Source organism: Lactuca sativa, chromosome 3 (assembly GCF_002870075.4).
Source record: "Lactuca sativa cultivar Salinas chromosome 3, Lsat_Salinas_v11, whole genome shotgun sequence".
In the NCBI taxonomy this organism is placed as follows: Eukaryota; Viridiplantae; Streptophyta; class Magnoliopsida; order Asterales; family Asteraceae; genus Lactuca; species Lactuca sativa.
The window spans coordinates 123352816-123367265 of record NC_056625.2 but is presented as its reverse complement, the minus strand read 5'-3'; the positions used below and the strand labels follow the sequence as shown (position 1 = coordinate 123367265).

At 34.4% G+C, this 14450-nt stretch overlaps 1 protein-coding gene and 1 long non-coding RNA gene across 3 annotated transcripts; one reads left to right on the top strand and one right to left on the bottom strand.

Annotated features, from left to right (window-relative positions):
- Window positions 1–5088: 5088 nt before the first annotated feature.
- Window positions 5089–7097, bottom strand: LOC128132825 (uncharacterized). Its single transcript, XM_052769813.1, has 7 exons — window positions 7013–7097; window positions 6583–6717; window positions 6216–6298; window positions 5944–6097; window positions 5554–5659; window positions 5393–5489; window positions 5089–5289 (listed from the first exon to the last, which is right to left on the bottom strand). Exons 1-7 carry the CDS (start codon window positions 7095–7097, stop codon window positions 5089–5091), a joined length of 861 nt encoding a protein of 286 aa, XP_052625773.1.
- Window positions 7098–7660: 563 nt separating this feature from the next.
- On the top strand, window positions 7661–11686 carry LOC128133048 (uncharacterized). Of its 2 annotated transcripts, none has more exons than XR_008231240.1 (9): window positions 7661–7827; window positions 8230–8620; window positions 8715–8933; window positions 9026–9118; window positions 10040–10092; window positions 10198–10560; window positions 10629–10739; window positions 10829–11263; window positions 11364–11686. It is a non-coding gene; the product is annotated as an uncharacterized LOC128133048 (long non-coding RNA). The 2 variants fall into 2 exon arrangements; XR_008231241.1 differs by lacking the exon at window positions 7661–7827 and adding an exon at window positions 7879–7973.
- The last annotated feature ends 2764 nt before the right edge of the window (window positions 11687–14450 follow it).

The window sequence follows — 14450 nt, the reverse complement described above, 5'->3', positions numbered from 1 at the left end:
TGAGGCCAATATGAATGGATCATCTTTGTGGCCTAACCTACCAAGTTCAACCAATGTGTACCCAATCGAATCCTTCTTGACTCCATTTTTATTGTCAACCCAGTCACACTTGAAAAGAGGAATTTTTTTAAAATGATAATCTAGTACCCATATCTCTTTTAAAACCCCATAATAAGAGTTTTGGTCATAGGTTACAACCTCTTTAGAAATATGTGTGTTAGTTGCCACTACACTAACCCCGCTGTTTTGATGAACTTTACCTTCACGACATTTTGTAGGAAATGTATATCCATTGATGTTATACGCATCATATTTCAGTACATTGGTGTTTGGTCCATGTGAAATCCACCTAACAGTCTCTAATACACTTTCTTTTGAGACCGATAACTCTTTTTCAACCTGAATCATATTAGAAGGATAAGCTTCAACTCATATACAACAAAGAAAAAAATAACTTCAATATGAAAATAATATACCTCCTCTCGTAACCATTGACCAAACATTTTACTGTGCTCATTCTATAGCCATGCATTTCGTTTAAAAGGGTGTTGATTTTTTAGAAATGCCTTGTGTCGACTGTAAATACATTGATTAATATTATAGTAGATACACAATATTATAAAATTTTAAAATAAATACATACATGTAAGTAATACTTACTTAATATATGGTACAACCTCAGTTGTATTTTGCATTACATAGAAATGTGCTTTGATGAAGAGGTCCGGAGAAACTTGAACCAATCGACATGCTGATACTGGAGTGTCATCCCTAAGAGAAATACTATAATCATCATTCTGATTTCCAAAATTGTTATGCTTTTTAGGTGGAATACCAACAGTATTCATATTTTTTTGGAATTTACTTAAAAACTCAATCGTCTCTTCTGCAATGCAACCTTCTGGTTTATTTTTATTCCGCACGTGCCCCTTAATAACCTTCATACACCTTTCGAATGGATACATCCATCGAAAACATATTGGACCACATAATTTTACTTCCCTAATCAGGTGCACAGTTAAATGAACCATTACATCAAAAAATGATGGAGGAAAGTATTTCTCAAGCAGGCACAATGTGACACATAATTCTTCTTGCAACTTATCAAGCTCCTTAACTTTTATTTCTTTGCTACATATTGATTTGAGTCCGATAAGCAACGGGCAAAAACTGTTGCATGAGCATGTGATAGTCATGTGATTTAAGTCCGATAAGCTTCCTATCCTTTAGACTCACCAAACTAGAAAAATTAGAACAATACCCTTGTGGAACCCTTAAATTGTATAATGTTTCACAAAACATGGTTTTTTCCTCCATTGTTAATGTGTAACTTGCTGCCGGAAGTGTGGTTTTGTTTCCTTCAATACGAGCTTGTAACTCTGGCTTTAACCCAAAATGTGTCAAATCCAATCGAGCCTTCAATCCATCTTTTGTTTTTCCAGGAATGTTGAACATTGTTCCAACTAGACTCTCACCTACATTCTTTTCGACATGCATAAAATCTATACAATGATGGACAAGATTGTGCTACCAATACCTAAGACGTCGATACCATATATTATATTTCTTCCAATATGTGTTTTCTTTATTGCTAACATCTGAATTACACACTTCTTTTGATGTTCTTTTTTTTTCTTTTTATCTTCCCACCTCTTCCGATCGAAGTTTTTTGGATGTCTGATTCCTTATTATTAGCTCCCTTTCCCCATTTATTTATACCATATTTGACATTGTCAAAAATTTCTTCACCACTCAAAGGTTCTGGAGCACTTGTGAACTCCTGTTCTCCATTGAACGCATTCCTTTGACTTCTGAAAGGATGCTTATAAGGTAGATATCGTCTGTGACCAGCATAACTCTGCTTCTTTGATTTAGGAAGTCTAATACAATGCGTTTGTTCCCCACAAACTACACAACCTTTGTATCCGCTGTAAGGACAACCACATAGTGTACCAAGAGCAGGGTAATCATTTATCGTCCATAACACAACTGCACGTAGAGTAAACATCTCCTTTGAAGACGCATCATATGTTTCGACTCCAACATCGAATAAGAGCTGCAAATCATCAATCAAAGGTGCTAAAAAAACATCAATATCGTTTCCTGGTGTTCCTGAGATCAATAATGAGAGCATGATAAACTTTCTTTTCATACACAATCATGGTGGAAGGTTGTAAATGACAGTTAAAATCGGCCATACACTATGATTCCTATTTCCTCTATTCACATCGACCCCGTCAGCCGAAATGCCTAGTCATAGATTTCTTGGATCATTAGCAAATTCAGGATATCTTTTATCTATGGCAGCCCACACAGGTGTATCTGTTGGGTGACGTAAAACATCGTCATGTGTTCTATCGTTGGCATGCCATTTTAAATTTTGTGCTATTGTCTTTGATTGAAATAGTCGTTTTATTCTCGGGATAATGGGAAAATACCATAACACTTTTGTTGGGATATTTTCATATATAATTTTTTCTTTCTCATCAACCTTCCATCTTGATTTCCCACAAGTGGAACATACTTTCACGTCTTTGTACTGGTTCCTGTACAGAATGCAATCATTGATACATGCATGTATCTTTGTATACCCGGAACCCATTGCTTTCATGGCTTTCTTAGTCATAGGTACTACTCAACATTTCGTTACCTTCAGGTAACATCTTCTTTATCAAAACTAATGTTTCATTAAAGCACTTATCTGAAACTCCATACTTACTCTTCAAGTTTAGGAGTTGTACAACTGCAGACAACTTTGTGAAGTTAGGACACCCTTTGTATAGTGGTTTCTCAGCATCTTCAATATGTTTTTGAAATTTGACATGGTCTCCTATGAAAGTTTCTTCTGTGGCTTCAACCATCTCTACTGTATCTTCGGCATCCGTTGGAATTCCTATTGTGAAGCTCGTGGATTCATCGAAGTATGTTGTGTTCATTGAGTAGTTTTCTTTAAACGAAACATTTCTTGGTTGGTCCTCTTTTTCTCCATGCTTAATCCATTTGGTGTAGTTTTGATCGATTCCATATCTAAATAAGTGATGATCTACTTCTGACACATGAAGAATTATGTGGTTTACACAATTAATACATGGACATGGAATTTTTATTTTTATTTTGGAATCTAGTGGGTCCATATTCATCGAGATCTTCAAATTGCGGACATCATAATCCAAAAATGCTGCAACTCCATCGATGTAAGGCTTTTTGTGTCTATCAGTTCCCATCCAAGACTTGTCCATGTTTTTGTAAGGACCTGGTGTAAAAAATATTCATCCCAACTTGTAAAATTTGATACGACATTGAACATTCAGTGTGGTATGAAAAGTAAAATCAGTACAAATTGGACTACATTAAAATAGGAACAATTGTTGGATAATTCAAAAAATGTGGGTCAATATTAGTCTAGTGTTCCTCCCCTGTTCGTTATTTTGTCCACTATGAAGTTTCCATTTTCAAGAATCAAGTAATTTGATTGTCAAGTTGTTGTCCCTATTAATCTCTTGTTCAGATTTCCTTCTTGGTTTTGTGTGCCATTCTAACATTATCAAGTGACTTGATTACTGCATAAATCTTAATCTAAAATTAAGAATTAACTGAATTAATTCCAACACCATTGAATACTTTATTGGTTACATGTACTCTATATACCTAATGTGTGTTCATAAGAATAAAATCTACTGATCTAAAAACAACATAGCACCAATAAGAAAACCTAATTATCTATGAACTAATCAAGTTTAGAATTGATAGCAATGGTGAAAAATTGCAGAAACTAATCGAAAATGGAGGGTGAATAAGGAATTTCCAATGAAAATTATGTCATTCATTCTCATGATCTTAATTTAAAAACACAAAATTAAAGTAAAAATCGGAGTACCAGGAATAATGTTTAGCTGTTTAAAAAAAGTTACCAGGAGTTATATGTAGTCGCAGAGAGTGGAGTCTGTTGTTTTTTCGTTATAGTCTTTCGATTCCAGTTGCAATCAATTAGACGAGTACCCAATCAAACCCAGTGAAGATATGGAAATCCTTTACTTTGTAGGGTGAAGATATGGAAATCCTTTACTTTGTAGGGTTAATGGGATGGTGAAACTACAACAAACGTCAAAGTGTTAATTAGTATATTAAGTTGACATTTTGACCGGAGTGGTGTATTTAATAAAATAAAAAATAAGGATAAATACATTTTTATAAAATAGTATTGGTAAAGCAGTTTAATTTTACTTTGTCTGTTCCTAATTTCTTATCTGCTCAGCCGAACAAAGCATCACTTCATCTTATCTCCAATTTAATTTTAGTTTGTCCTAATTTGACTTTGACATTTGAAATTGGGGTTAAGAGTTTGGATTGTAATCGTGGTATTTTACTTTTTATGCGACCATCTTTTATCTTGAAATTTTATTTGTTTTTTAATGTTTTATTTGTTTATAATATTTTTTATGAATCTTTGGCTGGTGGTGAAGATGAATTGATGTTGAAACAATGATTTTTTCTAACGAACACCAACTATTTGATAAATTTTCTAAAATACCCCTAGATATAAAAATTGCTTTTGAATCATTTGACCAAACTGATTAATCCAACAATACATTATTTGTTTATAAATTTTGCTTTTAGTAAGGGGAAAAAGCAGAATTTGAATTGCATAATATTTGATAAGGATGATCAGGCCATGATTTTGTTGGTAATTTCTTTGAAACTCAAGGTTACATGGGTTTTAATGGGTTCATAAAGTAGAATTGCATTTTTTTTAAGTTGTTAAGAGTTTGTAACTCATGAGTGAGGAATGTATGTTGTAAATTGTTATATAGTTGAAGCAAGATATTTTTTAAAATCTAAATAAGATATAAAACATTAGGTAACCATTAGTAAAGTAATTAAGAAAACGAAAAATGAGAAATATAAATCTATATGATTAGTTAATATGTAAATCAAAATGGTATTATTACAAAAAAAAATTGTTTATAAAGGATAAATACGGTAAAAAAGTTAATTGCCACCACCCACCACCACCATCGTTACCGCTACCGCCACTACCACAACTACCTTCTCCACCACCATCACCACCACCACCTACCACCGCCACAATCACCACCACTTGTCACCGCTACCACCATCGCCACCACCACTGTTACCGCTACCGCCACCACCACAACTACCGTCTCCACCGCCACCACTGCCATAACTACCGCCACCACCACCTCCACCACTATCGCCACCACCACCTACCGCCATCAGCATAACTACCGTCTCCACCACCACCACTGCCATAACTACCGCCACCACCACCTACAACCATCACCACTAACCGTCACCACCTACAACCACCACCACTACAACCACCGTCACCACCACTACTACATGGGTATTAACAAACACCACAATCACATACGGTCACTGCCACCACCCACCGCCACCACCTGTCACTGCTACCACCATCGTCACCACCACTACTACCACCATCGCCACCACCACCGCCGCCACCACAACTACAGTCTCCACCATAAACCACCACCACCACCACCACTTACCACCTCCACCACCACCACCTACCACTGCCATCGTAACCACCTACCTCCACCACAAACACCAACCATTACTACCACCAACACCACCTGCAACCACCACCTACCATCGCCGCCACCACCCCACCCGTCACCTGCCACCACCAACTATTGGATTGCTAAAGATAATGAATATATCCACTGAAAGCTAATGACCTACGACTTTAGGGCATATGAGATTATGACCTACAACTTAAGGCTAATGACTTATTATTTATCGGTCATTTGGGATTGTGCCTTTATGCTTATTTTACATTTGGTTAAAAGGATTTTATTATTTTTACAAATAGTTTTTGTATTTATGATTGTTAACAAACACCACTACATAAGGCCAAAGGGGAGTTATGGATATATGGGTATTAACAAACACCACAATCACCTGGCGTCACTGCCACCACCCACCGCCACCACTTGTCACCGCTACCACCATCGCCACTACTACTGCTACCACCATCGCCACCACCATAGTTACCACTACCGCCGCCACCACAACTACAGTCTCCACCACTAACCACTACCACCACCACCACCACCTACCACCTCCACCACCACAAACACCAACCATTACTACCACCACCACCTGCAACCACCACCTACCATCGCCACCACCACGTACCACTACCATCGCAACCACCTACCTCCACCACAAACACCAACCATTACTACCACCAACACCACCTGTAACCACCACCTACCGTCACCGCCACCACCGCCACTACCACCCCACCCGTCACCTGCGACAACCAACTATTGGATTACTAAAGATAATGAAGATATCCACTGAAAGCTAATGACCTGCGACTTTAGGGCATATGAGATTATGACCAACAACACAAGGCTAATGACCTATTATTTATCGGTCATTTGGGATTGTGCCTTTATGCTTATTTTACATTTGGTTAAAAGGATTTTATTATTTTTACAAATAGTTTTTGTATTTATGATTATTAACAAACACCACTACATAAGGGCAAAGGGGAGTTATGGATATATGGGCATTAACAAACACCACAATCACCTGCCGTCACTGCCACCATCCACCGCCACCACTCGTCACCGCTACCACCATCGCCACCATTACTGCTACCACTATCGCCACCACCATCGTTACCACTACCGCCACCACCACAACTACAGTCTCCACCACCAACCACTACCACCACCACCACCACCTACCACCTCCACCACCACCTACTACTGCCATCACTACCATCTACCTCCACCACCACCACCACAAACACCAACCATTACTACCACCACCACCACCTACCATTGCCACCACCACCTACCTCCAACACCACCACCACAAACACCAACCATTACTACCACCACCACCACCTACCATCGCCACCACCACCGCCACTACCACCCCTACCCGTCACCTGCCAGCACCATAGTTACCACTACCGCCGCCACCACCACCTACCAATATCGTCGCCACCACCTACCTCCACCACCACAAACACCAACCATTACTACCACCACCTGCAACCACCACCTACCATCGCCACCGCCACTACCACCCCCACCCATCACCTGCCACCACCACCTATTAGATTACTACAGATAATCAACATATCCACTGAAAGCTAATGACCTGTAACTTTAGGGCATATAAGATTATGACCTACAACTTACGACTAAAGACTTATTATTTTGTCGGCCATTTGGGATTATGGATTTATGCTTATACTTTTGCAAAAACCGAAATTTTTGGATACAGTGCGGTTTTTATATGTTCATGAACTGCAAAAACGGAATCGAACCTTACTATTATATTATATATTAAATATATTATATATTTATATTTTATATATAATAATAGCTATATATACTTAGACTAATTAAATAATGAATATAATATTTATCTTTAGCAAAAAAATTAACAAAAAGAAAAAATAGTTAATATTTTTCATTTAATTTGTCAAAAAAATGTTGCCAACACAATATGCACGTGAAGTTTGAGATTTTCTTCACATTTTACAAGGACCAAAATGTAATTTTTATTTAATTTGGTAAATGCCAATGTTGATACAACGTCAAATCGTTTGAGGAGGATATGATGAAATCTAGGATCAATTACAAACTAATATCAATACGCTTTTTCGCCTCCAAAATCGTTTTAGGGTTCAGAAAGGATCACAAGAAAATTTCAAGAATGTGTTTACTCTCCAAAATCAAGGCGGGAAGTCTTCATCTTTCTCACCGCCAAAACCATAAACCATATCAAATCGATTTGAGAAAGCTAATGTCGAGATATTAGGTATCATCCATGAAATTAGGAACATATTAATTTCATCTCTATAAAGAGGATTGATTTATTCAATAATTTTTATCGTCTTCTCCATTGTGAAAGAAAATTAGCTGTACTACAGGTGTTCTTCTACCTAAATCGTTCTTTATTCAGTTGTAAGTCTTTATGAATGTTACCATTAAATTTGTCTTTTAGTTGATTAAAAATGTTACCGGTAGTATATTGTTCCAAATGATGCCATAACAAAAAATAATTTTTTTGAACACCAGGTGTGCTTATTGCACACCAACTGTTCGATGAAAAGCCTAAATCAATAATTTATGTTAAATATTATTGTATGGTATCATATTCTTTAATGAAATACTAATCTGATTACACTAACTTATATGTTATTTTTCATGTTTAATTAAGTATTATGGAAGGAGAAAACACATTGATTGAAGATGTGCCTATATTGGAAATGGAGGATGAGGACCAAAATGATGGATCTGATCTAGATGATTCAGAACATGAAGACACATTGGATTACACTTCCAGCGATTCCAATAGCAATATAGAGACTATAAAGAAAACAAGGAAGAGGGGATTGACTCGATTGCCAAAGTTACGGACCGAACATACAAATTCTGGTGGAAGAAAAAAACATGTAAAGTTTGATGAATTTGGAAGGTTTGCAGGGAAGTATAGATCACAGTTACCAACTTATCTGGGAGACTTAGTACGGGAAAGGGTAGGAGTTAGTGTTTTCAATTGGAAGAAGGTAACAAAAGAAGTCAAGGAGAAACTATGGGAAGAGATAACGGTAAATAATGTTTTTTTATATGCAACTCATATGTTGTTGGTATTCTCTAATGCAATTTCTTTCAATAACTAACATACTAGCTACTTGTATTCAGCGTTTTTATGAAATTGAGGATAGTCGAAGAAAATATATAATGAATCGGCTTGGTATGCTTCTACGGAATTTTAGAAGAAAATTTTATGCAAAATACATAGAGCCCAACTTAGGGAATACCGCTAAGCTTAAAAGAATTCCTAAACGATACAGTACAATAATTCTTAGCCAAGATCATTGGGACAAGTTCGTTGAACACACACAGTCACACAAATTCAAGGTTAAATTCATTTTTTATATTCATTATCACTTTTATTTTATATTTTATTAAGGTAAAAAATACTTATAAGATCTGTGAATTTTTTTTGGAAGGATACGTCGAGAAAGGCGATAGTAGCGCGTTCGAAGTCGAATTATAATCACCGGATGGGACGAGGAGGATATACGACTCTAAGAGAGAAACTGGTAAGTTCTATCTTTGATTGGATTGTGTATTTTTATGTGTTTGTTTTTAGGGAAGCTCTGATAGTATAAAAAAGATGTAAAAGAGTTATCAAAGGGTAAAATTGGAATTGAGTTATTAAAAATAGAGGATACATGTGGTTTGTTAGAAATTTGAAGAAGTTTATAATACATTATATATAATGTTTTGTACCTAAAATTAAACATTTGATTTTAATTTGTAAAGATTCATATAGACTTATATAAACGTGAGTTTCGTTTTGTTTGATATGGGCTTTTATGTTAATCCATTTAAAGTAGACAACAGTTGGAAAATATTTTTTTTATAGGCATATGTACAGGCTTAATAAAACTTTATTAGATGACAAAAAAATATTTTTTTAAGGAGGGAAAAATTGTCAGCAGGTAGGAATGGAAAACCAATGTCACCAGGAAAACCAATTCACTAGCAGTATGAGCACAATTAAACAAAACAAATTTTGATGCGTTACAAATATGTGATTATTTCACGATAGCTCAATGATTGATACATTAAATGGTTTGTTACATATATAATATTCATATTTTTGTATGTTGACAAACTAGTTATCACGAGTAAATTGATATTTATTTGCAAATTACAATATAACTAGCATATGACTTTTCATAATAAGAGATTCTAGTGAAATGGTAAATTTAAAATTTATGACATGTTTTAATTTGATTTTAGCTGGATATAAATGTCATTATATTTTGTATAAAGTTCATATCATGACAGCTGATATGTTTTATTATTTATACAGATCATTATAAGTAAGATAGTTTACACATAAAAAGTGTAATCAAAATTGTCATGTGCATAATTGTTATGTATCCGGTCTTTTGCAAACATGTTCAAAACTGCCGACACTAACCGCCTGGAAAAAATGTCATTTTTTACATCAGGTGGTCCAAGAAGGCCAACATTTACCAATGTTAAAGTCATGGCAGAAAAACTAGTAAGTTCATCAAAACTTTCTCCTTTATTGTTTTATTACTATAATAAATATTTGACTTGTTAAATAACTATTGAAGACATTATTTTGATATATTTTTGTTTATAGATGGAACATGAAAAACAAATCAAAGATGGAGATGTGAAGCTTGATCCTGGGATGGATGCCATGACACTAGTCTTTGGCAAGGAAAATGGTGGATTCTTAAAAGGGGTTGGCATAGGAGTGACTGCTAACAGATATTTCCACATTCCTAGAACCGAAGGATCTTCAAAAGAACAAATTGCGGACCTAAAGTTTGAACTACAGAATGAGAGACTTGAGCTGCAGAAAAAAGATGAAGAACTTAAGGCGTTGTCAACAAAGGTGAGAGAATAAGATAATACACTAAAGTTAGTTTTAGCTCATCTTGAATCACAAGGAACAATGATACCTAATCTACCATCTCATCTGAATCAGTCTCCAACACAAGTGAGTTGTTACTGTTTCTGCAAAATGCATTTATTATATAAATTGATCATTTTCCTTAAATTTTGTAGGTATTTTCAGTGGACAAAAACATTGAATCTCATGCCACTCCTGTTACTAATACTATCATAGAGAAAACACCTATCATAAATAAAGCATCGACAAATGAAACAGTTACACGAGTAAGTAATTATTTGACAAATTCATTGATTTTAATATTTTTTTGCAGTATTTTCTGATTTTAATATAATATTGAATTATTGTTTTCTAGGTAATGGCAAAAGCCACCAAAATAACTGTTGAATCTAAGAGTGCGACTACAAATTCACATCCAAAAACAAAAGATACTCATTCACCAAAACTCTCACAGATATGTATTTGTATTTTGACATGAAAATATAAATTTCTGTTTATTGTTTTTTTATCTAAATATGTGCAATCATTGTAGCCAATGAAGACAATGAAGTGCATTCTACAATATCCAAATAATAGAAGTAATGTTGCTTTTGGTACCGTTTACATATCTTCGGAAAGACAAACCATTCATGGAGTTCCACTTCAAGACGACTGCTATAAAGTTTCAATTGATGATGTGATAAAAGGAGCTGCATTTTTACCATATCCAAACGGTGATATCAAATTAGTTGAGGATGCACATAAAACTTTTGTTGCATGGCCAAAATACCTTGTCAAATGTGACGAAAAGGTTTATTTCTTCTATTAACTTCTTTATGCATTATTTTTTTCCTTTTGAAATTAGTCTTTTAAATTAATAGTTGTTCAAATTTCTTTCAATGTTTTTTCAGGTACCACGAATGGGATCAACTCAAGATGATGAACATAAAAGCTCAAAGAAACAAAGAAAAAGTTTAACTCAAGATGATGAACATAAAAGGTCCAAGAAGTAAAAAAAAATTATAACGAGATTTAGCATTGACAAGCATACAAGGAGCACTTTCAACAAGACTAAAGAAATCTAGTTTTTGGTTAATTATGACTGTTTATTCCTTTCTTTAACATTTTTAATAAACTTGTTCTGATTACAAGGATTTTTACCATTTAATTAGTGAAATTATGAATGGAAACTTTTATTTGATTTAATATTAATATTGATATTTTCTTGTCATTTCATATTGTCCATTTACGGTTATGTTTATTTAACATTGTTTTTTTATTCCATGTGTCTAATAATTTTATCGTCATGTTTTATTTTGTTGTCACTAAAATGTATATAATGCTTACTTCACAACAAATGTGTCGTGTGACTAAAGGGCTAACAATAGTCATGATAGAAACTCAATATGCGTTTGCAAGTGTTTTACAGTCATTTTTTATTAAACATGTGTGACTAGAAGTAAAACAAATACAACGTTGAAAATTTGTGTGTCGGAAAAGATACATATGTCACTTTATTTAATAATCATATGACTAATAGTTTATGTATTGTTATATTTAAACAATACTTGTGAGTCAAAATCTTAAAAAAAACGACATGATAAGATAAAACTAATGTGCCAATAGGGTAAATATAGTCCTGGTAAATGAAATTGTGTGTCGATACAACACTAATGGTTACAATTGCATTGGTTTGAGATATCTAAATTATGAGCAATAGCCAGATTGAAAACTATAGGTGTGTCTAAAGGATAAAAAATGTTATGGTTATCAAAATTTTGTGTCACTAAATACTAAACAATAAGGACGATAAACATTAGTTGTGTGTCTACAATGATTTTATAGTCATGTTTTAATTTAAAATACGTGACAAAAAACTAAATAAGATTATTAATGTAGATAATTGTGTGTCAAAATCATAACATCTGCCACTTATTTCTACCTTCATGTGACTGTATGTTCGACAATAGTGACAGTTGTAAAAACATTATATAACTATACGACATTTAAAACTATGGTTTAAGTATGTATGTGTGACTACAATAAAAACAATAGTAACAATTTGGAATTTTTTAATGTCTAAATGATAAAATCGGTCACACATAAAACAAATTGTTATGTTCATAAGGTGAATATTGGCCACTATTATATATACTTTTGTTTCTATAAATCAATTACAGTTATGTTTAATTGATTTCCTATGTCGAAAAGATATAAAATAGCCACACTTACTATGTTTTATGTGTTTGAATGATAGCAACAATCATGATAAATTAAACGTATGTGACTATAAGTTATAAGATAATCATAGTAAAAAATATAGTATGTGTCTTTAAAATACTTTTGGTCATTAAAATCATATATTCATGTGACCATTTTGGGAACATGGTGATGACTTGCTTAATTATGTGTGTCTAAAAGATTGTTAATAGTCATACCAAATAATTTTTTGTGTAACAATTTATTAGCAAAACGTAATAGTGATAATAAATTCATGTGGCCATTTGATGAACATGGTCATGCTATGCTTAATTTTGTGTCTCTAAATGATAGTCTATATTCATAATGAAAAATTTTTTGTGTGACCAATTAATAGCAATACGCCACACTAAAAATAACTTCACGTAACCATTACATGAAAGATAGTCACTAAAATAAAAAGAATGTGTGTCTAAAAAGTGTTTATGACCACAATCTTAGATAAAATGATAGTGTACAACAACAAAAATCTCTACCCTATAGCCACACTTTTATGCTATGGTCACAGGTTTTCATATGTTACAACCACTAAATTTAAAATTGGTTGTATGGTGCCTAAAATGGCACGACCTTCGGTGACACTTCCGATGAAAAAAAAAGGTGTGACTATAGGCATATGGTCACAGTTTTTTGGTGTAACCATAGCCAATTTTTGTACTAGTGCAAGGTTCGATTATGCCTCTTATCTACACCATTCAACCACGGTGTCCTCGGAGGTGTCAATTGTGAGACAATCCCACATTCCCTAAGATTGTCGAGGAACTCTGAACTAAGATACTCATGACCTCGAACAGATCGAAGCATCTTAATGCTCCTGCCCAATTGATTCTCGACTTCGTGTTTAAATTCTTTAAACCTTTCGAAACTCTCTGACTTATGCTTGATTAAGTAGACATATCCATATCTACTGTAATCACCAGTAAAAGTCAAATAATAATAATTAGCATCCCTTGTGGCATGTTTGAAGGGTCCACACACATCCGTGTGTAAGAGATCCAACAAACCTTCACCCCTCTCACTAGAACAAGCGAAGGGTGACTTTGTCATTTTCCATGTAAGCATGATTCACAATTGTCATCTGACTTTAGGTCAAATGACTCCAAGACTCCATCCTTTTGGAGTTGGCCTATGTGTTTCTTGCTTATATGTCCAAGATGACAATGCCATAATGACGCTTTATCCAAGTTATTTTTATTAATAGAATCAATACACAGAACATTATTTCCTAAGTTATCAACCACGGATACAGTTTCATACACACCATCACAAGGTAATGCTTTAAAATAAAGAACATTATTAAAGAAAACATTAATCGAACCAACTTCATTATCAAATGAAAAGGTAAAACCATGTTTATACAATGCATGAAAGGAAATAATATTTCTTGCCATTTCTAGCGAATAACAACATTTATACAAATCTAAGCTAAACCCACTACTTAGCGATAAAGTATAAACTCCAATCTTGGTGACAGGTAAGGCTTTCCTATTCCCCATGATTAAGTTTATTCTTCCTTGCTCCACATTCTCACTTCTTCTTAATCCCTGCAAATCAGAACAGATATGAATACCCCAACCGGTATCAAGGACCCAAGAGTGAGATTGGGGTGAGTTATTAGATAAGATAGTGTAAATACCTGCATGATTGGGTTTGACTTTCCCATCCTTCACATCTTGCTGGTACTTTGGACAGTTTTGCTTCCAATGTGCCTTTTCATGGCAAAAGAAGCATTCAGCCTC